Raw genomic sequence first — 23,654 nt, 5'->3', positions numbered from 1 at the left:
TCCCACCTCAACCATTCCGTGATTCTGTGAAGAGGGTAAAGAGTGGAGACTGAAGGTGAAATAAAATGTATAATAGGGCAGATGAATAAGCGAGGGGTGAATATGCAAGGAAGAGAACTGGTGAGAGAAAACAGGAAGACAAAGGGAGGGGTAAAAAAAAGGCTGCACCAGAAGGAAATTTATCGTACAGAGAATAAAAAAGAGAAAGTTGGATCCCTGGATCCAGAAATTATTTTCTTAGCCCCAGGGCAATGAAGAAAGTCAGTACAAATATAAGAGTAGTGAACTGTAAAACGAACAAGAAGTAATGATAGCCTGAAAGTCTTAGGGAACCTTCTGAAGTCTTTGAAATGCTGATACTTTAAGTTACAGCTGCTCCAAAGACACAGGGCAGAAATCTTCCCTTTAGGTAACTGCCCTGATGTTGCTGCTCATTTCATGAAGAAAGCAGAAAGGCTTTCTAGAAAGAGTTTTTTTCTATTTCATAGATAGCTACCTATTTAAGAAGAATTTAACATTTTGTAAAAATAAATAAATAAATAAATAGCCCTTATTTTGTTTTACTTTTTGAAGGGTCAGTTTTCTCTGAAATGAGTTAATCAGAGTCCAGCCTCAATACCATATGCTCACTCTTTAGCCCCAAAGTGAGAGGAAAAATACATTTTGTTTTTGTTTGTTTGAACTTTAATGTAAGGGGTTTGGGGAGCCCTCTCTAATGTCCCTTGGTGAAATGTTTTCTCTGCCATTTTTCCACGGGGACAACTGTACACAGCTGATCTTTCCCTTCTAGGGAAAGGGTTTATTTTGAGGTTAAGCGAGACAGCTACTGGAAAAGAATCTTATTTAATAAAGAAATGAACAATTCATCTGGCAGAGCTGACAAAAAAGGCCTGACAAAGGAGCAATAATAGCGTTAACCTCAGACTCTGTGTGTGGTCCACAGATGAAGTGTTTTGAAGGCCATGGTTTGCCTGTCCTCTCTGAGTGAAGAGAGAGAGAAAAACAAATCTGTGTCATTGCTGCCTGTGATTTTTTTTTGTCTTGTTACAGGAAAAGCAAAGGCAACTGTGAGGCCAACTTACTCTCTGCTTGTGATTGAACATCCTATTCTTGTGGTCATGGCAAAACTAAGCGGTGGTTTGGACTTTCAACAGCCCCCACCCCAAGTTCTAGATTTCACTGAAAATGCCCCGAGTTTAACAAACTACTTTGTTCCTTAAATCATTGTTTTTCAAGGGAAATTTAATTTAAAAGATGTATTTATAACTAAGTGAAACCCTATGCTATGCAAACAAAAAGATTATTGTTTGAAATAATTCCCGTCTTGTTGGGACCATGTCCAGAACTCATATTTTCTCAGAGCCAAGCTGAAATGGGACTACAGACATTCGGCTCCAAATCTGGTAATCCACGACTTCAGGGGCCAAATCCTGCTTTCAGCTCCACTGCTGTAAGTTCAAAGTTACTCCACTGACTTCACATTTGGCCCCATATGTGGAAAACAAGATTTCACCTCCGTGTCATGCTTTGCTCAATTTCTTCTTGGATTTCTCTTTGTCCATTTTCCTCTCAAATTTAAAAACAAGAATTTAATCCAGCCAGCAGATTAACTTGAGCAATAAAGAGCCAATGTAAAGTGGGCCAAAAAAGAAAAAAATAAAATAAAAATAAAGTAGAAACTGGAAGGTGCTGGTGCCTGGAACTGAGGTCCAAAGGCACGAAGTACCTTTTGCACTGGCTGACAGGAAGCTGCTCCTAATATTTGTGTATTTTTGAGGAAGGCAGAGCATTCTAGTTCATGCTATTGCATGAACAAAAGTATATTTTAATTAATTCCGAACATCAGGCATTGTCAGCTTTAAGGATATTATTTCATCATGTTTTTCAGTAAATTGCTACCATGATTGGTTCTGCCTGGGAGCCAAACTGAGCGTGGCCCTTATGTGTGTCAGGGTAATGAGGAGGAAGGAATCTAAGTAACCATCTTTTCCCTCACACAGCTCACATAGAAATAAAAAGTTCAGTCTGTGGATTCCTCTCTTTCTTCCTTTCCTCCCTGTTGTGAAAAAGGAGACAAATAAATGTGTGGGAAAATAATTTTGATAACTTGAGGTATTCCAAAATCTTGAGATTGCTTGAACAATAAATTGTAGATCCATATGGGCTTTAGCATTCATCTTTCTAAATCTTTGTCTGCAACCGGGAAATCTCAGACCTTTTTAAAGAAAAGCAGAAGCTGGCAGTCTCAAATGTTCTCATGTTGACATGTCCCTGGAAGCACGAGCTGTGTAAAGACACACTCAGTGTGAGATTAGGCAACAAAGACTGTTTTTCAGCTCCACGATAATTACTGGAACCAGGCAGACTTATGTGTGCAGGGAATGAAAAGGAAGGTAATCCCACCCTAGAAAAGTCATTCCTTCCATATGCATGTGAACTCAGATCTAGGCAGAAACTTATGACATGGTTTATGGTTTCCTTAATATAAATTAAAACCATAGAACAAATTATTGCAAACATTTCTTATAGACAATAAAAGTAGATGTGTAGAAGAAACTGCAAAGTATTATCAGTGGTCAATATATTTAGTCATTGAGAGTCACCTAAGCAAAATATGGTTTCACATAAACACATTACCTCAGGGTTTACACCCTAACTTTAGTTTATATTGGGAGTGAAGATATGGTTCATCAAAAATGTATCATCTGCCTTCCTATATCAAAAATATATTCCTCTCCATTAACCACATGCCCATATGCTTTTTATTCTGTCCTTGGTTTTGTTCTGTCCTATACAGCTTTAGCTTGCTTCGTGTAATTTCACAGGTCTGTTTATGAGCGCGTTTCTATTACTGCTGTTATTATTACTCTTGTTAGGTATATCTGATTAGGCTTTACTAGTCCTAAGGAATCCAGCACCAGGATGGAATTAAATGTACTTAAAACCTGTAGGCTACCCAGGCATCTGAATAGAAAAAAGACTGAAATGTCCTCAGTAGCTGATGGCTTCACCATTACACTGCCCTGTCCCCTCCCAGGGGCTCCACCTCACCCTTCACAGGCACCTGACTCTGATCAGAAGTGGGAAGCAAAACGGCAAAGTAATGGCAAAGTTCCTTTGCTGCTCTTCCTGCAGCAGAATCTGTACTGCCTCTTCCCACCTCTCCTCAAGAACAAGGAGTCAAAAAGTTTGTTGGATCCCAAGGAGATGCCACAGGTGATGGCAAGCTACTGCTCCAGGTTTTGTCTGATGCACAAGTCTCTGAACATTACCTTCCCCCAACAGCTTCCGAAAGCCAAGCATTCATATATAAATAGCTGACTAGAGAAATGGAAAAACTCTGGGACAAGTAAACTGCAGCTGAAACAGTTTTATGATCATTCTGCAGAAACTTTGACTGTTTGACTATAAAAAACTATTATTTTAAAAGCACTTTCTGGTGAAATTTTGTCTGCAACATATTTGTCACTGCCACTGCTTGCTGTCACATATAAAAGAGTGAAGGAGCCCACACCTTCCACTCCTCTGTGATCTCCTGTGAGATTTTTTATTCATTAGGACATGCAGTACTGGTGTGATGCACAGGACAAGCCTGCGTAAACACAGCTGGGCTTCGAGTTAGCTTAGGGGTAGGAGGTAGACTGCTCCCTGGGTTAACTGGGGAGACAGAACATTGGATTTCAGTAAATCTGTAAGGGGAGAATGTGCCTGAAGCGCTCATACAAAGCTCACCACTATGCAATTTTTGAAATGAGAAGTAAGTAATAGAAGTAGTAGAGAAGTCAGGTAGGGTTTTAGAAGGAAATGCTACTTCTTTAGATGTGTGTTTTAAATAAATAAAATTAACTAAATCCCTAAATGCATTCTTGCTAGTATGGTCTGGGATATTCTCTAATGATCTTCTATCAGGACCACTTGCTAATTATGTCACATTGTAGTACTAAGCAGGGATATCTCAGAAGGACCTGAAAAAGTGTCTCCCTCTCCCAGTGAATAAATTCTTGCAGTGCATTCTCTGGGATGTAATAAATTAAGAAAGGAACTGGGAAGCCATTAGGTACTGACTGGTACATTTCAGGACAAAACAAGGCAGCATTATTTTTTCATTTCCAATACTGGCCTAAAATGAAAACTCAGGATAGAAAATGACACTACAAACATTCAATGATAAGACTATTCAAGCTAGATTTTCAGTCAGTTTAAGGGCCATGCCAGAAATTGTTAGAGAGCTTGTCAAAAGAAATAGTCATCATGATTTAGACAAAATAATTGCCTTTGACCTTTCCTTTCCTAGTGAACAGTTCTCTTTCTGAAAAAGCAGACTTCTTAATGGTGGCAGTTCTCCAAAATAGTATAGAAGTACTTATTCATTAATGACATGGAGTGGTTATCATTGGAAAATTCGTATTAGGTTGGACTCTTGCTATTTTAAATAAATTACAAAAAGCCTATTCCTGACTTTCACATAAAACGACAGTTGACTTGAATGAGAAAAAAAAAAAAAAAAAAAAAAAGCAAATCCATCTCATCAGAGTGCAATATGTACATTTCATGGCTACAGCGCTCGGTGCTATAGCTGTGTTCAAGGCAGGTGCTCCTGTAGGAATGTCCCATCCCTGGTTTCCCAGGCAGGAGACCTGCAGGAGCATGATGTGGTTCCTGCGCAGCTCAGGTGGATTTCTCTTCGTGCACAACACAGCCTTGTGTCCTCACACAGATTAGGGATATGACCAAGCTGTGTAATAGGAGCTGGAAAACAGAAAACATCACATACATGCACAACTGCGTCTTTAGCAAGCTGAATACAATTACAGTGTTTTTCTTACTGCTCTGTTCTTACTGTAATTTGCACAACAAGAACCAAATGCTACTTTGGTGCACCAGGTGTTACAACATTATTACCATGCCTAGAAGCCTCGTCACATCCCTAACTGGGGCATTGCTGTAGTTCAAATAGCAACAAATTACAATGGTCTAAATAGCGAGTCAAGATAATGAGTCCAAATTGACTTCACTGCCATTGCATCAGTGCAACACCGGGTACAATCTAGCCTCTGGGTGGAGGTAGCTCCTCTAGTGGAAGGTAGGTCAGTGTGCCTTGCCCTGCTTCTTTGCCCTTGCCAGAGGAGGTAGCAGCTAGAACCAGGGGAAGGCATCCTCTTTTTGCCCTGGAAATGTTGGCCATCGGGTGCTCCCTGTTTTCCTGCTCATGTTCTTCACTCGAGCTCAGAGGATTGATTTGCAGCTTGAACTGTCTGATTCCTCAAAAAGACGTTCCTCTTCAGGCATTTTCCCCAGATTTGAGACTGCTTGTGAAGCCCTCTGTCCACAGGGGATTCCGCTGTGTGTAAATGCATTGCTAATGTGCACGCTGAAATCTGTGTAATGAGTGTAACAAGGCTGTTTGTTTTTAAGCCTTCAGCTGATGAAACAGTGTATGATAGAGATAATTTTTGATATAGAGATAGTGTTATTGTCCACTGCTGATATATGGTTCATTTGTGTAAAGCAAAGATTCTTTCTTGAAATGAAAAGAGGAGTTGATTCAGATCAAAGTTGGTATGAGTCTCAGTACATAAACATTCTGTAACATGTGATTGTGGAACTACCTATTATATGACATTCGATACAGTTTATCGCTGGCCTTACAGAAAAGTTATAGCTCATGAGATAATCTTGAGCAGCACTTCAGGGTTGCCTTACTGTTTGGGAAGCTTAGTGATGACAGATACCTAAATCTGTCATAATACTAGATCAGAAGCTGTTATGGTATGGCTAAGGTTCATGATAAATGGGATCAGCTAGATTCAGGGACTGCATTTGGGACTGTCTTCCTTTGCTTCCTATTCGCACTGGGTCTGATGGATCCAACCTGGTGATCTTGGTCTCATGGTGAAAGCTGTGGCACAAGCTTGTGCTGGAGCACCTCCAGCTCCCCGCAGCCTCTGGAGAAGGTTGCCAGCCTCTTCTTTCATCAACTTGCCTCCTAGGTCACTGTAGACCCCAGGGTGCAGGGAAGTCAGTGGGACAGAGGGAGGAGTTCTGAAATTTAGGTGCAAAGGTAGCATGACCTCTATTCCCACTGCACAAGCAGAGAGGCTGTGTAGTTACCACCACCTCTCTTCTGTGAAGAGGGATCTACACATAAAAAAAAAAAGCAATGCAGAGCAATGCACAAGGCATGTCTGCATCAGCAGTAGCGAGTCTTGGCAACTGTGGCAATGTTCCCACAAAGGCTTTGCAAGTATTTATTAATTGTTTTAGTGTACGAGAAAAATATAAACAAAAAGTATTGATTATTTCAGTCTTCTAAGCTCATTATATCTGTGGATACTGCAAATGCTTTTAAGCACAGGAGATTATGCAGGGCAAAGCTCCTTCTGCAATGCATTTGAAGATTACGGGAACATTATTGATATACTCACACACGCACAGGGGTGCTCCATACAGGCTTATAAAGCCAAGTGATATTTGCCTTACTTGATTGCTCAGAAAGTTGCTGGCCTCATAAACAGAGTTGTTTTGCTAAAGCTGTTTTGCTGATTCCTATGACATATGGGCTTTCCTGATGTGGGAGGTCTGCTTTGGCTGATGGTGGGGTATGAAAATTACGGTCACAAGAAGTTGCGCTGTAATTATATCATATGTACGCATACCCCTGCGCTCTGCGGAAAGGAATGTCAAACCACTTCAGTGTTTATCAGTTCCCTATCTACGGGTGAGCTAGGAGAGCTGCTCTTCTTATCTTACCAAGCCCATGTTTCTGGAGCTGAAGGTCACAAATTCCAAAAAGCTAGATCACAACTCGGTGCGAGCTTCTGTTTGTGTCTGTGGCCTCTTACCAATGGCATCTCATGTTTAAACTGAATTCCTGTCAGCATACATTTGCTGCCTTGCAGTGAAAAACATTTTCACCTCACTCAGAAAACTACCGAGACTGAAGCGTTACACAGTTGCTCGCTGCTCCCCAGTTCCTGTGCTTTCTGCTTTCTACATGCATGCAGTAAATGAGAGAGGTCCACTTAACAACTGTCATATACCGCGTTTATTATGGACTGCAGCTGTTGACAGTTATGCAACTGGGATGAAATGCATCCCCATAAAAAGCACTCATATGAGGCCTGTGCCACCACATAGATTCTGCCTGAACCCTCAAAATAGACCTCAGGTAGGCCCAGCAGCAGCTTGGGGTCTGCTGTGGATGACAGCAATCTGAGGCACTTTGGCTGCTCTCTATAATATTTTTAATGTATAATCCATCTACCCCAAGTAATTTCACTTCCCCATTTCTGGTGCTGTCTAGGCACTTTGACTGGAAAACAGCAAGCACAGCATGTTTCTTGATTTGCTCTTTTCCCTCAAAGAAACTTAGGAAATCACATTTAAAAACAACAACAACAAAAAAAAAACTGACAGCTTGTTTACACCCAATATTAATGTTACACCATGACATGTTCTCTTATTCAAATTTACACTTTCTTTTCCTGTAGCTCTGAAGAACATATCACACACCTTTCTTTCTCACGTGGCGTATGTAGTAAATTGCAGAATTACTTCAATTCCCACTGGCTTCAGCAAGTTGCAGGATTTTTTTTATTTTTTTTTATTTTTAACTGAGGTTTTGGCAGGGGCTTTGGGGAAACAGCAGTACAGATACTTGGTCATGTAAGAGCAGATTTATGATTGCACATGAACTCTTTAGTATTTCAACGACATAATGTTCCTTTACATTTAGGCCTTTTACAGTGCATTATGGAGAATAAATCCATATACTTGCAAGCACATCTCTTTCAGTCACTTATGCAAATACGAAGCTGGCACAAGTTAACATCTGCTGCTGTTACAAATGGGCCTGTGTGCATACTGTTTGCTATGCACATATTCAGTGCAGTCCCCAGTCCTGCAAGACATGCTATGCTCCCCCCAAATCACTCAGCTTACACCAGTAGAAGTCTGTCCTTCTGGAGAAGTGGGTCAGAGCAATGTGTATGTGTGCCATATTAAATCTGTAATTAGGTTTGGAAAGGTCAAATAGAAGATTCAACAACGCTCCTAAACTCAACAAAACCTACCTGTAGCACCTACCTATCTTATCTTGAAGCATTGCCTGAGTTTTTTTCCAAAAACATTACTAATCTAAGGACTTCAAAATCAGAGGCCACATTGCTATTGATTATTATTTGCATACTTGTAGCGACAAGGACCAGCTCTTTACTGAGCTGGACAAACAAGAGCAGTGTGAGAGCAGGCATGGGAAAACTTGGCAGTTAATTATGGCAAGAGGCTGATCTGGATGCAAACCAGGCATGGTTTTATAGCATGTTTTCTCTGTACCAGATCTCCGTAACACTATAATGAGCACTGCTGTCATACTAAATTCCTGCTGTGAGTCAGAAAGGGGGTGAAGTGGAAGAGCCTCCAACACTACCCCCAGTCCTGTTTGCCAGGAGGTGCAGTGAGTACAAGCCCCCAGGACTCTGCCCATGGCTCCTTGTCCTAACGCCCCTTCCACCCCCTTGGGAGGAAGTGAACAAAACTGGTTTTAAGTTTTGTTCCTGACAAGTCCTGGAGTTGGAGCTCAAGATAATCTGTGCTACAAAATAAGTAATAAAATAAAATAAATAAAATAAAATACAAACAACCAAGGACAATAAAAACAAACAAGCAAACAAAACAAAGCAAAACAAAAAGACCCTGTGGGATACATTCTGCTTACAACCCTGTTAAATTCCCTGCATCTTTACATCTTTACTTTTCATTTTTGATTTTTATTCTTCTTTGTCTCTGCTAGAGTAATAACATCACCCACTTGTCTTATACTAAACACATCTTGCTTACTTGCCACCAATGTCGTTTTGTGAGTGGTGTATCTCAACTGCTACGGAAAAATGTTAGAGGAAAATCATCATTGCCCATCAATATCAATAGACTCTTAAACTGATTCCTTTCATGCTTTCATGCTCTGTTTTTATTAGATGTTTAAGGTGCTGTGTTCTTATTAAATATTACAGGATGTTGCAACAAATGGAAATAGGCCATTGCAACAACTTTGACATTACTAGTCAGTAGCAGTTCCCATTTCATAAACCTGCTTTATGGGAGCCTGTAATTATACATTCATAATAAAGTATGAACTATATACAGTTTGTACATTTATTTTCAGTATTCAGCCAGAAAACTTTTGAGTAGAAGCTAGATCATTTTCAAAGGGAAGAAAAGTTTTATTGAACAAAACAAATGGGGCAAATTTTGCACTTTTGCATTGAAGAGCCTGATTGCACCATAGAATTGGAGACATATAACTACTGACTGACATAAAAGTGATCAAGGTCATAAAATACAGCTGAGGTTATGCTACTTCTCCTCACCTTATCATGTGAAGGGATTTCAAACCACTTTTAACCTTTGGTTAGGTCCTAGATAGGCTTTTATCAAATCTGTACAGGCGTGCAACAAATTAGACTTCAGCTTATTATCACTATTCCTCTATCTGGCTTTGCTCAATTAGGTGTGTTGGGCATTTTTCAAATGGCATTAGGTACCTCATTTTTTACTACAGTAAACTCACAAACAGCTGTGCCAGGAAGAGAGAAAGTATAATATAGCTCCTGACGGGACGGCTGCAATGCACTTTGTCCCACTGAGCACAGAGAAGGAACACTGTGAATATTGGGAAAGGCACAGAGAGCTGCTTGGTTCCTGGAAGAGTCTTGGTACTGTGGAGCAAAAGTTGTGGGCTCGCCTCCAAAAAAATAAAAAAAAAAAAATAAGAAAATTATCTTGCTCTCTTGAAGTGTGTAGTTATCCAAAATTTTGACAGCTTGAGTTTTTTGGTTTTGTTTTTGTATTTTTGTGGTGTTACCTATCCTCTCTCGCTATCAAAGATGTTTGCAGAGAGCGCTCTGACTTCCTGCCTATTTGATCACAACACTTTATTACTTCTAATTTGCTGTATGTGGGAGGCCAAGGATTAGCACAGAACTAAGCGTTGCAAACTCAGATCTTCCTGCTATCTGGCTGCGGTATTACATACCAGCTACATCCAGCTGCAGTTTACTGTGTTTGAACAGAGTTGTTACCCTCATGGCAAGGCTCACGTTCTGTGTTTATACAACAGGTTAAAATATGAGGGGCAGAACACCTCAGCTACACACTAGCGGTTGCCTTGAACAAAGGGTTGTCTCCTTCCACGTCTGTATGCCTGGCTCCAACCCCCTCTTTTATCAGTTCGTGGCTAATCCTGCGCGCCTGGCCTCGCCACACTCCTGCTGTCCACCCAAGCTCTGGACACCCCTCTGTCACTGTAACAGAGTCTGAAATCTTTCTCTTGCTCTCCAGAGGGGAGTGAGCTGAGGTGCCGCTCTCATTTCACACCCCTGGCAAAGCATGACCTTTTGATGGGATCATGAGTACCCTGTCATGCACTGCCTCCGACACTCAGTGCTGGAATTGCGTGGCTGATCAAGTAAAAAACAGCTTCATTTCTTACCGTGCTGGATGACCTCAAATTTGTGGACAAGGTGATGGCCTAGTTGGTGAGTTGGGGTTTTGCTTCCCTCAAACTCTACCTTGTTAGATGAGATGTGACGGGTCTCATCCAGGGGAGAGACACAGAGCCCCTTCCCACACACAGTAATGCTCTCCGGCCTCCTGAAACTTCTCACTGATCCTTCCCAACCTCCTGTCCTCATTTTGGGAAACCGTGCCACCCCTCCCACTAAAAAAAATGTTGCTACTCCTGAGGATGAAGATAGTGTCTACAGGCAAGTCCTGAGCTGCTGGTTTGCACCATTTTGATCCTACTACAGCAGCCTCCCAGTTCCCAGGTAGGCCCTTGTCACTGAAATGCAGCTTGTCAGACACTCTCCAAGAATACTTTTTCCTCAGAAAATATTTATTCATGTTAAATATATTCCTTAATTCTAAAATAGAACTTCTGAACAACATACAGGCATAATTAAAGGGTAAAAATATCAAGGAAAAAATAGCTAAGCAGTTTGGGTATTCACCCAGAAAACAGAGGCAGATTCAAGTTCTCCTCCGTGTCAGAAAATTCAGGGATCAAAACTCACCCTTCCCACCCTTGCAGGAAGTGAGTTAACCACAGGTTACGCCATACTTTGCTGTTTGTAACCTTCTGTCCGTTTTTCATGACTTTTTTGGTTGGGTCACCGATTTGTCCCCCATACAAAGGAAACAGCCAGCTTCCAGAAGAACAGGAATACTTAGAGGAAGGCTTCAAGCAATCTAAAAACACTGGGAGGAAGAAGCATTAAAAAAATAACATTCAAATTTTTAAAGAGAACACTATTATGCACATTTGCATAAAGAAAAAGTAAATCAGTACCGAGAAAAATTAAAGCTTTTTGACATTCAAACACTAGAAGTTGTGTCTTTTCTCAGGAGAAAAACAAACAAACCAATAGTGGAATACTGTGAAACTTTCAGTGCCTGTGACGAAACACCTTAATGATATCTTAGGCCCACACCAATGGCCCCAGCATGAACCTCAGCAGAGTGCCTTTTTCCTACAGTGTTCGTGTGACAGATAATGAATGACAGGAATGTCTGCGACCGCCTGCCTGCCCCAGTGATTGTTCTGGAACAGGCTTCAGTCCTCAGCAAATGAAGCAAACAAATCAGAATTTTGCTGTAGTAGTTACACCATACAACGAATCTATGACAATAAGTATTCCGTTCCTGAAATACCAAATGCTTTACTAAAGACTTGCATCTCGAAAACCACAAGGAGCTATCTGTGAAAGCCCACGGTACATACAAGCAACTTACAATAGAGCACAAGATTTATATTTCAGAAAAAATGGTGAAATTAATTCATTTAAAATTTGATGTAATAGTCTCCAGTAGAGGAAGGTGAATCAATAAGCAGAAAATATTTGGTTTTGTGTCAAATGTAGCTCTTCCACCTGGTCATGAGTTTTCTGTGAGCAGTTTAATTCATGTTTTTTGCAAACTGTGGCTTGCTAATGACTTGTGACTATCCACATCTTATCAATAATCAATATTTGAGTTGTGTGGCTTGTCAAGTGAGCAACAGTTTTATTTCTTACCATGTTGTATGACCTAGATTTTGTGGACAGGGTGATGGCCTAATCAGTGAACTGAGACACTGTTGCCCTCAAGGACACGGGCAGGTGGAGGGACAGAATTAGAAGACAATGTATGGTGATTTTTTGGATTTTTTAAAAATTATTATTTAAATGCAAGTAGAACATTATATCTATTCACCTATAACGCGGAAATATCTTTTTTCCTGTGCTTTGACTTCTTTAATTGAAAAACGTGTTTGTGCCTGGAAGAAGCAGGGAAAGTGTGGTATTTCTGGTACATTACTGAGAAGCTGTAGAAGGGAGAAAGACTTGTAACGCTCAAGCTACATTGAAAAAATGTCCAAGAGGCGTCATTTTGTGGCAAGGAGAAGAAGGAAAGAGTTTTAATCTTAGTGAATCTGACTGAGTTCCTCAGTTTTGATCTAAATTTTGCAGTGTTGGCAAGAATGAGTCCATAGTCATCTTGAACTGTTCCCTTTACTGTCCCTCATACCCACTTCATTTTTCCTTCCCCAGAACTCTGATTGTTCTCTGATTGAAGTGCTGGAAATTATGCAAGAGTAAATGAACAATCTCTCTAAATTGTGATCTGATCATTAATGCCACTCATAAAATTACATGAAATTGTCTCATCCTCCTGTTCTTTATAGATTTAGCTTGGGGCAACCTGAAAAAGCAGCTGTGACTCCACTGCCCTCCTGCTGCACTGTTTCTCTAACATGTTTTCATGTTGTCTCGGACACTGCGTAACCTCAGGGCTAGGCATTTCTCTTCCCCTAACGGTGTCACTACACATGCTATAGCCTGTCAGTTTCAATCTGATTTTTCCTTTCTGGTTTGAGGGGTACAGAAACATTTGGGAGATGTAATTCAAACTCAGGCAATATGATACACTCCACTCTCTTAGCTGAGAACATCTGCTTTATTCCACTGCTGTGCACTCCTGACTAGGTAATAATTCTAGACAGAAAAGATCAGACTGAGCCTGAAAGAGTTCAGACCTATGGAAAAGAATCTTCTGATGAAGCCTGAGTCCAGTGGAAACTTTTAACATTAAAGTAAAATAATGAAGTTCTTGCAATGAAAAAATCCATGTTTCCCTGTTTGAAAAGGCAAAAGTATACCTTCCTTCTCCACATTTTGGCATTTTAAATGTTGTAGAGATGTTAGATGTTGTGGTAAAGAGTAGAGGTTGATAAAGTAAAAATAATGGTAGCAACATATTTCTATTTCCTTAGAGGCAGACTGTGGGAATCTCAGGCCAAAGCACTGAATGTTTTGTAAGTAACTACAGAAAGACCATGTCTCTCCTTTTTGCCCTGCCTGGACAAGTGTGTTCTGGCTTCAATGCAAAGTGTTTGACTCTGGATCTCAAATCTTTTTATCTAATTTGTAAATTTGGTAGTCCACCTATTCCTGCTACTGATAAAGGCTGAGGATCTTAAAAATTCTCGAAAAGATTTAACTGAAATTAAAATAATTTAATGACTGAATAATAATAACTAAATTATAACTGGAAAAAAAAAAGCAATATATCCATTCAGGACTGTCATTTGCCTCCAAGAGTATGGTTACTTTTCTGACTCACATGCTAAGGTTTCATTTTACCTAATTTTACACATCACAAGAATGGCTATGTACTTCTGTGCTACTTGTCTAGACTCTTTTTATAGTCAATGGAGATAAACAAGCACTTCAAGAAGGCAATTCACCCAATCACCTTAACCATCTGTCTTTGGAAGAGATGAAATGCGTCCTAGTTGGTTATATCTCACCATGGACTATAAAGAAGTGTAGATGAGTAGCTCATATGCAAACGACCACGCTGTAGATGACTACAGTGAGATGCACCCCAGCCTAGATGACTTGCACTGCCAGTTGGCTTAATGTAGTAGGACTCGTCTTTGGCTGATGCTGTAGGCAATTGCCGGGACTATCCCCGAAACTGTCCTTACTCCAGTAGCAACTATTAGGGATGTGGAAGGCATACATTTCTTATTTTCTACTGAGTTAAAAGAGGCATAAATGTGGCTGTCGAGAGCTATTGCTTAGCATTTCTGAAGGAGGGGCCTCTAAGTCTGCAGATAAGATAATTCATAGTGGTGATTCCTCTGCAAAGCAGCAGGTTCCAAACAACGTGAATTTGGGTCTTAATGTGTGACCCTGTAGTCTGAGAACATGATAGAGAGGCATTTGTAGCTGTTGTCTCTGTCTTGTGTTGGTAGGTCCTCTTCTGTGACGTCTTGTTATGCTGTCACTGAAACCACCATCCTGAAATGTTTTCTTATTTGCTGTCTCTTAGCCTTTAGCTGCTCCCCCAGTACTCTACGTTGCAATAAATTTATTTTGGGGGGCAGAAGTTCAAAACATCTTCCACCTTGTGTATTTGGAGGACAAACCACAGCCAACCAACTCAGGTTGGGTGATGCGTTCTTGACTATGCACAACATAGTTTGGTCTCTTATATGACCATGCATTGCAATTTAACCTGAAAACACGGTTATCTCTATAGTAATTCATATTTCTGTTACAGGTTCAAATCAAACTTGTCTGAACTGTTGATTTTCCATTGTGTGGAACTTGTAAAATGCTTCCTGATTTTTATATAAAAAATTCCACTGATTTTCAGCACACTAGGATAGGTGAAAAGGCATCATCCTTATGGGGGGAAAATCTCGCTGATTCATTTTTAAGCAGTATAGATCTGAGGAATTTTCTGCATGGCTGGCCAACCAGCTCACCTGCTCCTTCTTTCTTGCTCAGTCTAGAGAGAAAAGGGAAATTCCCTTGCATGAAGTAAGGCATTCAACTTATCCCCTGGCCAAAACAAAATGGACAAACATTTACCAGTGAATTTCCATTCCAGGAGTGTGAAGGAGAATTTTCTACAAAAACCACAAAGGAGATCTAATGTATTACAAAAACTGTTCCTTTTTTTGTGCAAGTTCTGCAGTATACCCTTTTCTGTGTTTGCCTGCATCAATATTGAAAGGAAAAATATAAAAAAGACAAGAGTTAGTTTAATGACCAGTAAGCAACTCTAAAGTGTTTGGACATCAAGTCATCTCATTTAATTATGACTATTTTGTATTTCTCTTTACTAAATCTCTTTTCCAAATAATATATATAACTACAAACTGAAAGAAAGAAATACTAGGTAATGTAATCCATGGACTACCAGAAGAATTCTGTAAGTTAATTTACCTGGGAATATTTCTGAATCAGAAGGAGAAATACCTCAGATGAAAACAAATTTCAACTTCATTTTTTTTCAAGCTTAAAATAATTTTTTGCACCCGTTCATTGTTGCATAAATACCTAAAAATGTTCTGGGGTGTAGTTCAACATGCAAAATGTATGTTTTTTTATTTGTGTTTTAAGTTTCTTATGCCACGACAAAGCGCAAATTTTTGTTTTAAAATGTATGGAAAGGGCACAGAAAAGTTTAGGCATCACTGTCAGAAGCCACAGCTGAATGAGGCTGCAATGTACAACTACAGAGGAATAAATACATAGTTTTTCACATCACACAATCCAAAGTCAAGAGCTGTAGAGAGAGCAGTGTCTTTTTATGCAAGTCCAGAATTTCTAAGCTATTTGCATGAGAAATTAGTATCATTTATATTTTTAAAAACAAATCCATATGAATTTAATCTCCTCATCTATCAGCTCCTGTTTCCTTTGTCAAGAGGGTTTGGCAGGCAAACCAGAGGCAAATGGATTTACACGTGACCTACTTTATGTGGTGAATTATATAAATAGTCTGCTCCAAAATTTTGGAGAAGCCATTTAGAACGCTTTGGAAGGCATGCATAAAGGAACACAAAGTCACTGGAGGAATGAAAGCATCTTTCACATGCTCGTAGGATGAAGGTAGCAATTGAGACGAAACAAGTCAGAGGAGCCTGACGTCCAACGCAGTTAGCCAGCCTGTGGCAAAAGCCCCATGACTGTGCGTGTGGCAGTCACACACCAGGACACAGTGTCACCTTGCTACTAGAAGTGCTTTTTGTTCACAGTTTTGCACAACACAGTTCATCACAGTATCTGATCACAAAATGGATACTGCCTTGGAAGACAACAGCTATACGGGATTCATAAATAGTAACACATGCAACTGTGCAGGAGCTGGGCCTGAAATTATGTTGGCATTAAAGCCGGCGGGGATTCCAGCCGAGCTCCACTCGCTAGCGGCTCAGCTGGGCACATCCGCTCCTTGGCTGCACACAAATACCAATTGTAAGCTTCTTTTTTAGAAATGGAGAAAGCCTCCACCAACTGCAAAATGACTGGTGGCAGTTGTTTGTTTTCTTAACGCTAGTAAAAAAAATAGTCAGAATAAAGCAAGGGAAACTTGTGGAAAATAAGGCAGCGGTTCCTCGGGCCTATGACGATTCGCAGAACAAAAGAGCAAGAAGGATCTTAGTGAGCACAGTGAAACCGCTTTGGCTTTTTAGGCCATCACTGATATGCTAGCAAGGCAGAGAAAATCCTTTTTCCTCCAGGATTGCCCTCGAACAAAAACAGAGAAGACCTCCATAGTGTAATTAATTGACCTGAAAGGATCTTTATTCTCTGAGCTTCCTGAATAAGAGCACGCTTGTACGGAAATAACCTGTGGGGTCAAAGTGAGGGGAGAGGGTGGCCTTACCCCGACATCGAGCCCCAGCGGTCAGTTAACCCAGCGGCAGCGTGAGCCAGCGCCTCCGCCGTGAGCCCTCCCCAGCATGCCGAGACCGGGGGGTAAGCCTGCGCCCCTCAGCACAAGACATGTGTCAGGAAATCAGCAAAACGGACCATGCTTAACCTTGTTTAAAGTCTCAAAACCAAGACACAGCAGGAAAACTAGCTGAAACATTCACTCTTGACAGACTCTTTGCGACTCATTTGCCAACTTCAGGAAATTATGCCCTACCCTAACTTAGCTGAGTGTAAGGAATTTTCTGCATGGCATAAGTTATTTCACTTGTGCCCACTAACCTCTCTTCAGAGACATGTTTACAGCTCTAACTGTGCAGATTGTAACAGTCAGACCTAAGTATTGCACTGTTTACGCATTTCATTAGAGTTCTTAATTGCTTTGGTTTCCCGTACTGTGAGATATCTAAATTACAAACTGTGGAACCTTGCTGGTTATGCATGGAAATCCACTATATTAATATTCTTGGTTTTGCTAGATGTTAACTTACTTTGAAGAAGTACTGCTTCATGCAGCCCTTTCTTGACTTTACTAGTGAAAGTGCAGGTGGAACTGTGAATGGGTAATTCAAATAGCTGAGAGCAGGAAGGGAAAGCTACTGTCATGATTAGAAAAGGGGCAGTCCAATAGACAAGATCTTAATTAGTCACTAGGAAATCTTTCTTTGATATGTTATATTTTCATAAACTGAACAATTTTATAAGATTCAGCAACAAGATATGGTCTTAAAGAAAGTTTTGATTGCGTTCTAATTATTTATGACTATTGTTGACATTAACTCCTTTTCCCTAACTTGTGATTTATCATTATATGGCAGGGATGATACCTACACATAGAATTTGTCTCTGGACAGCTATTTTCAAGCAAGTAGATTCTAACCGAAGCTATATGACAAATTAATGCTGGACTCCAGGCTAACACTGGTTTCAGGGTATTTTAAAATGCAAATGTAGTGTTTTGAAATTCGAACTCGGGGGCAATTTTGTGTCTTTGGGCCAGAAAGCTTGTTTGGTTGGTGCTTCCATAGAGTCTGCTTAAACCAAAAGACTGTCTTTCTTTTATTAGCCCTCAAGATTGGGGTTAATTAATGGGATTTAAATGAATGATTGGATCATACTTTAACATGCTAATGACAATGGTATTTTTAGTATGTTCACACCCATTCTACGTGATTGTGCTCTGATAATACTAAATTGTCTCCAGGTTTCTAAAGAAAACTGGACAAATTTGTGGTCTTATCTGACATTTGGAAGTAAACTCAAATGTCAAGATTCTTAAAAAACTGCATTAGCGACTTAAGTGAGGTATAGTGAAACCCGGCTTGAAATCTAAACCTAACACTACAATTTCAAGTTATGCTGATCAACTGCATGCATCAGATCACTTTCCTTATTATTCCTGTCAACAGCCCAGTGAGGCAGTTGCAAAGATGTTGTGTAGAAATGTCAGTGAGGATGTTCTGGATGCTAGGATGTGTGCACTTCTTGACAAAACACATAATTAACCTATTTTCTCTTTTTAAATGTTTTTGACAAAAAAAAAAAAAAAATATATATATATATATCTATTTGCTTGTTGATGATCTTTCTTTTACCCTGAACAGCATTTCACCTGTCATAACACTTCAAGAATTAATGAAAATAATTACGTGTGAAGATTTACAGTGAATTGATGTGCTGGTTTTAAAGGCTTCAGGCTTTCACCCTTAATTTCCCTGTTATTTCTGCAAATGACCCCATTAAAACAACACAGACGTTGTTTTGCGATATACCTCGATGGATCAGAGCAAGGGGAACAACATGCTTCCTTCAACAAAGGCACACTAGGGGGACTAGCTCTCTGCGGTGGAAGAGCGCTGTTGCTAGCAAACAACAGAACAGTCCCATCCCAGAAGGCTGCAATTAAATAATCTGTAAAATAATAAAGTAATAATCATAATAGAAGACTTTTTATTGGGAGATACTTCTCGGTGGAGTGCAAAAGACGGAGAGCGCTATCAGCAGAGACTCGCTCCGGAAAGGAGCGGCTCTGCCGTTTGCCTTTTCTGCTCTGAGACCAACTTTGTACGTGGGCATTTTTAAAAATAATTGTTATTTTTTTCCGCCAAGGCAGTTTGAAACCTGATACGATGAGGTTACTTTTGCTGAGGTGATTTTAATGCACTATATATATATATATATACACACACATATTTTTACTGAGGTGTCTTTATGCAGATTTTATAGGGTTTTTGTTTTTTTTTTTTTCCTCATCTCAAACGAAAGATTTTGCGGTGCGTTTCAAAGAATTAACCAACACTTCGGCGGCAGCTTTAACATTCCTTATCCAAACTGCCGCTCGCCTCAGCGACCCGGCCGCCGCAGCCAGGACCCCCTCACCGCCCCGCCGCTCCACACGCCCCAAACCGGCCCTAAAATCGGACCGGCTGGGCTGGGGGCGCCGGCGCTGCGTTTGTTGGTGTAATCGCGTGTTGGTTTTTTGGTCTCTCCCCCCTCTTTTCTCCCCTCAGCGAAGGGCCCGCGCCCCCCGAACGGCCGCTGCCGGCGGCGCCTACAGCTCCCAGGATCCCTCGGGGAGCCGCCGGTCCCGCCTCTCCCCTGCCGGCCCTTGTTGTTGGGAATGGCGGGGGGGGGCCGTGCCCGGCCCCCTAATGGCCGGCAGGGGGAGGACCCGGCCCCGCCGTGCGCTCGGGCCGCTCCCCTCGGAGGAGGAGGAAGGGGAAGGGGCGAGTCCGCGGAGCCACTGAGGGAGGGGAGTGGAAGGAGAGGGGGAGCCCCCGGCGGGAGGGTCCCGGGGGCGGCGCCGCCGAGGCGGGGCGGCGGCTGGATCCTGCCCCGGGACGGCGGAGCCGAAGTTGCGGCGGGGCGGCGGCCGCCCCTGTCTGCCTGCTGCTGCTGGTGCGAGGAGGAGGAGGAGGAGGAGGAAGGGGGGAGCCTCCCGCCTCAGCCCCGCTGCCCCTTCGCTTGTTGTGCGTGAGAGAAAGACACACACGCCGCTCCCCCTCCCTCCCTCCCTTCTTCCCTCCCTCCCCTTCCCTCGCCCCGCACAGCCCCAGGAGGCCGGAGCGGGCGCGGCGCTGCCGCCGCGTCTCGGGGCTCCCTCGGCCCGGCCCGGCTCGGCTCGGCTGCCGCCGGAGGAGGAGTACGAGGAGGACGAGAAAGACGAGGAGCGCCCCGGCGGGCGGGCGGGCGGCCCAGCCATGAGCGGCGGGGAGGTGGTCTGCTCGGGCTGGCTCCGAAAGTCCCCACCGGAGAAGAAGTTGAAGCGCTACGTGAGTGCCTTCGCCCTCCCTTCTCTTCTTTTCCCTTTCCGTCTTTCTCTTCCCTCCTCTCCCCTTTTCCTTCCCCCGTCCCCCGCGGGTCGCCCCTCGCCCTGCCCGGCCTCCTTCGCCCCGTCCCTCCCGGCCGGGCCCGACGGCCAAGCCGCCCTTCGCCCGCTTCCCCAGCCCGCCGGGCTCCCTCCGTCCCTCTCCCTTCCCTCCCTTTCCCTTTCTTCTTCTTTCTTAACTCCCTTCTGCTTTTCCCCTCGAAACGCCGAGCGGTCAGATATTCCCTGCCGCGGCTTTATCGCCTTCCCAGCAGAGTGGGGAGAGGGGCGGAGTTTTTCCGCCTTCCCCGGGGCTCCGGGCTCGGGATATATCGGGGTTTGCCGTGTAAACACCGCTGCTGCTGCCCCGGCCCCGGGGGGCGGCCTGCCCGAAGGGGACCCCCCCAGGCGGGGATGCCCCGGGAGCGCTCCCCGCAGGGCCGGGGGAGCCTTTGCCCTTGGGACCGGAGCCCTGCAGGTCGGGCGGAGGAGGGAGCTGCAAGAAAAGTGCCTTTTCCTCGTGTTAACAGCTGCCCGCTGGTGCTCAGAAGGAAATATTTTAGCGGAGCTGCCACTGAGTTCGCAGGAAAATGGAGCGTGTTTGCTGAGAGGGCAGATTTCGTGACAGGGCAGCAGCGAGGCTGCTGGTGCTCCTCGGAGCTGGCGGAGACGCTGCTGTCAAGTCACGTAGGAGGCACGGGTGATGCCAGAAGTCATCTCTGCTCAGCCCTTTCCCATTGGCACCGACGCAGCCTCATGGTATCTGTGTAATTGGTACAAAATGTTGAGGCTTTTTTTGTTGTTGTTTCTTTCGCTCTTTGTTCAGCCTGTTGGGTGGTATTTAAATAGAAACGGCCTTCGCAGCGCGGCATCGTTTTCAGGCAGCTAAACCTTTACTTGAGAATTCAATCTTAACGCAACCGTGCTATTTTCCGTCAGTTAGCGATTAACAACCACCTCTTGGAAAGGAACTGTTGCTGTTGTGGGCAAATTCTTAAATGGCAGGGAACTGATGAAATCGGCTCTTAAAGTTAATTATATATATATAAAAAAAGAAGAGTCTGTTCACCGGTTCCCAGTGACAAAAATCCTGTTCACGCCAAGGGCACAGGATCAGACTTGCAGAGAATGACCTGATGGGTCACGGGAGGGCTGAGCTTCCCCGGTGAATTGGACGCGGGCTGTATTTTTGGCTGAGCCTCTGTGTGTATGTGTATGTTCACAGGATGCCACTTCACCAGTGTGTGAGAATTGGGAAAACTGTTAATGTTTTTAAAGTTCGAATTAATTTCCCACTCAAGCCCTAAATGGTGTACAGTTACGCTGTCTGTTAGTGGAAGAAAGCGTAAGCGAGAGTTGGCTGCCCTAGATCAATACCATAAATCAGTCCCTAATATGTTAGCTTTTTTCCATATACCTTTCTGTTCAGTGTGTTTCTAGCTCTGTTTCTATCAGAATAGCATCAGAACCTTTGAAAGTAAAAGTGGCTGTAGTGTTGGTCAGGTGGATCCCTGTCCTACCAGAGCAGTTGCTTTATTTTCACTTAAAACAGGGATCTGCTTTTTGAGAAGGCAGACTATAAGTGATAGTATGGTCGGCCTGTGTTGGCAGGGCTTCGTTTAACATCTGTGTGCACCCAAGGCCACAAGGTCATAAGTTTAAATCTTGCACGCTGTTGCAGACGACTTTCTGCTTGTACTCTCCTGTGTAAGAGAAAGGAGGGCTTGTGTTTAAAGAAGGACTTGAAGTAAAATTTCTCTTGCTTCTCTGTGGTGCCTGATCAGTTGTAGGCTAAAGGGTCATGCTCATTTTTAAAGGCATAAAAATGACCTTGACGTCGTGATCGCAATCTTTAAGCAAAGAAAAAGTTGACAAATAAATTGGAACTGAGTGCACTGATTGAAGCATTGGCTTCTGCTCTCTGTAATTCTAAACTTCTGCTAGGGCACAGAAAAGCTCTGTTTTTAAAGCCATATTTTACCCTGGTGATATTTCAAGAGACTGCACCAGGAGAAAAGATGGGAAAGTGATTTCAATAGGAAACTGCTTTTCTGCAACGCATACTTTTCACATATATATATGGAAAATTGTAACTTCACGCCCTATTAGATTTTGCATGCAAGTGTTGGGGCAAATCCAGGTTACCATCTGGGAAGGGAGATAAAGAGTCTGAAATTGCAGTTAAATATGGTTTCAGTTCTTAGGAAGGGTGAAAAGGAGCACTTTGAAGCTAGCGCATAGACATGTGTTTCACAGGGACTTCAATTTTTAGTTTGAAACAGTTGGACAAAGTATTAAAGCTAGCTTACAATCATTTGGAGGCTAAAAAAAGTAAGCTCTCCTACAGGTGGAAAAAACAGATTTACTTGGATATATGCCTTAATGCTGTGTATATTTTCTCCCCCTCAGAGCAGTCATATTTTGATGTCATGTTCATGTGTTTCAGGTGTGGAAGTAACTTTGCAATAACTGTTTGCACCTGTTGTTCATTCCCTGAACTGGTGTTCAGAACAGTTGCTTTGCTGGAATAGGCTGGCGGTTTTCAGCAGCAGATTTTGGGGGAGAACACTGTGGCTCCAAGATCAGGATGTGGATCTAGGAGACAAGTAGGGAAAGGGAACTGGGGGCTAAATCCTGCACAGGTCTCTACAGCCCGTGCATTGCTTACGAGTAGCATGGATGGACTTGTCTCTGCATTGGGATGCAGTACCGCTATATATTATGGCTTCTGTTACCTTCTGCATTGTTTCCTTTTCCAACTTATGCTGTTGCCTTCAATTTTAGGAACTTCTATACTCTTGTTCTAACCCGCTGGCACCAACTTGCACTTTTACTGCTCTTGTTCCCTATTTTTCAAGACGTAATTGGAAATCCACTTTATCCCAATCTGTACTTCAAAAAGCACGTGCAAACCCTGGCTTCATAGTTCTCTGCTACATTGCACGTGCCAGTTAAAATAACTCATTCTTTGTGGTAGCAGTACAGAGAATTTTCTACTGTCATTGTGTTAAGAAGCAACCAGATATTTAAACACAGCTGTCCTTGGTAAAGCAAGGAAGGAAAAACTTGAGTGGATGGGAGTCTTTTCAATCCTCTCCTTGGACGACTATGTTTTTATTTGGGTGGTGTCTGGGGCTCAGCAGGACGACCGAATATGCTTGTAACCAGGATCTTAGCGTTGATGCTTGGTTGTAGCATCTACTGAGGTAAAGAGCAGCTATGTGTCTTTGTGATTTTTAAATCTAAGTGTGGTCTAGCTGAAGCTAAGCATTTTTTTTCCATACCTATACTTAACACAGTATAGGTATGGAAGTAATAAAAGTGGAATATTTTACTGTGGTTTTGCTTGGTGTTTACTCTTTGGCACTAATCATAGGTACCTTTTTGCTCTTGAGTAATACTTAAGCGTGCTAAGATATGTAATGGTGTTAAGAAATGTTTTATTCAGCAGAACAGTTGTAATCTGGTAGAAGCTGAAGTGCATGACAAAAGCCCATTTTCTGGAAGGCACCTGTTCGCGTTAAAACCTTCTGTGATCTTGCATCAGCATAGGGAGCAAATCTAAGAAGCCATTGATG

The 23,654-nt window shown here is 42.4% G+C and overlaps 1 protein-coding gene and 1 long non-coding RNA gene across 10 annotated transcripts in view; one reads left to right on the top strand and one right to left on the bottom strand.

Moving 5' to 3' along the window:
- Window positions 1–2,765: 2,765 nt before the first annotated feature.
- On the bottom strand, window positions 2,766–11,117 carry LOC118165931. Its single transcript, XR_004750286.1, has 3 exons — window positions 11,010–11,117; window positions 3,673–4,749; window positions 2,766–3,261 (listed from the first exon to the last, which is right to left on the bottom strand). It is a non-coding gene; the product is annotated as an uncharacterized LOC118165931 (long non-coding RNA).
- An 8,376-nt stretch (window positions 11,118–19,493) lies between these two features.
- The window catches only part of GAB1 (GRB2 associated binding protein 1), a 97,144-nt gene continuing 92,983 nt past the window's right edge, over window positions 19,494–23,654 (top strand). For 2 of the 9 annotated variants that reach the window (XM_035326258.1, XM_035326259.1), the window contains exon 1: window positions 19,507–20,041. In XM_035326258.1, coding sequence (XP_035182149.1) covers window positions 19,970–20,041 — 72 coding nt within the window. In that variant the 5' untranslated portion in view covers window positions 19,507–19,969. Of the gene's footprint in view, window positions 20,042–23,654 lie in introns of all 9 variants that reach the window. The other 7 variants (XM_035326256.1, XM_035326264.1, XM_035326257.1 and 4 more) reach the window with 7 other exon arrangements.

Source organism: Oxyura jamaicensis, chromosome 4, assembly GCF_011077185.1.
Source record: "Oxyura jamaicensis isolate SHBP4307 breed ruddy duck chromosome 4, BPBGC_Ojam_1.0, whole genome shotgun sequence".
Lineage (NCBI taxonomy): Eukaryota > Metazoa > Chordata > Aves > Anseriformes > Anatidae > Oxyura > Oxyura jamaicensis.
This window is presented reverse-complemented; position numbering and strand designations above follow the sequence as displayed.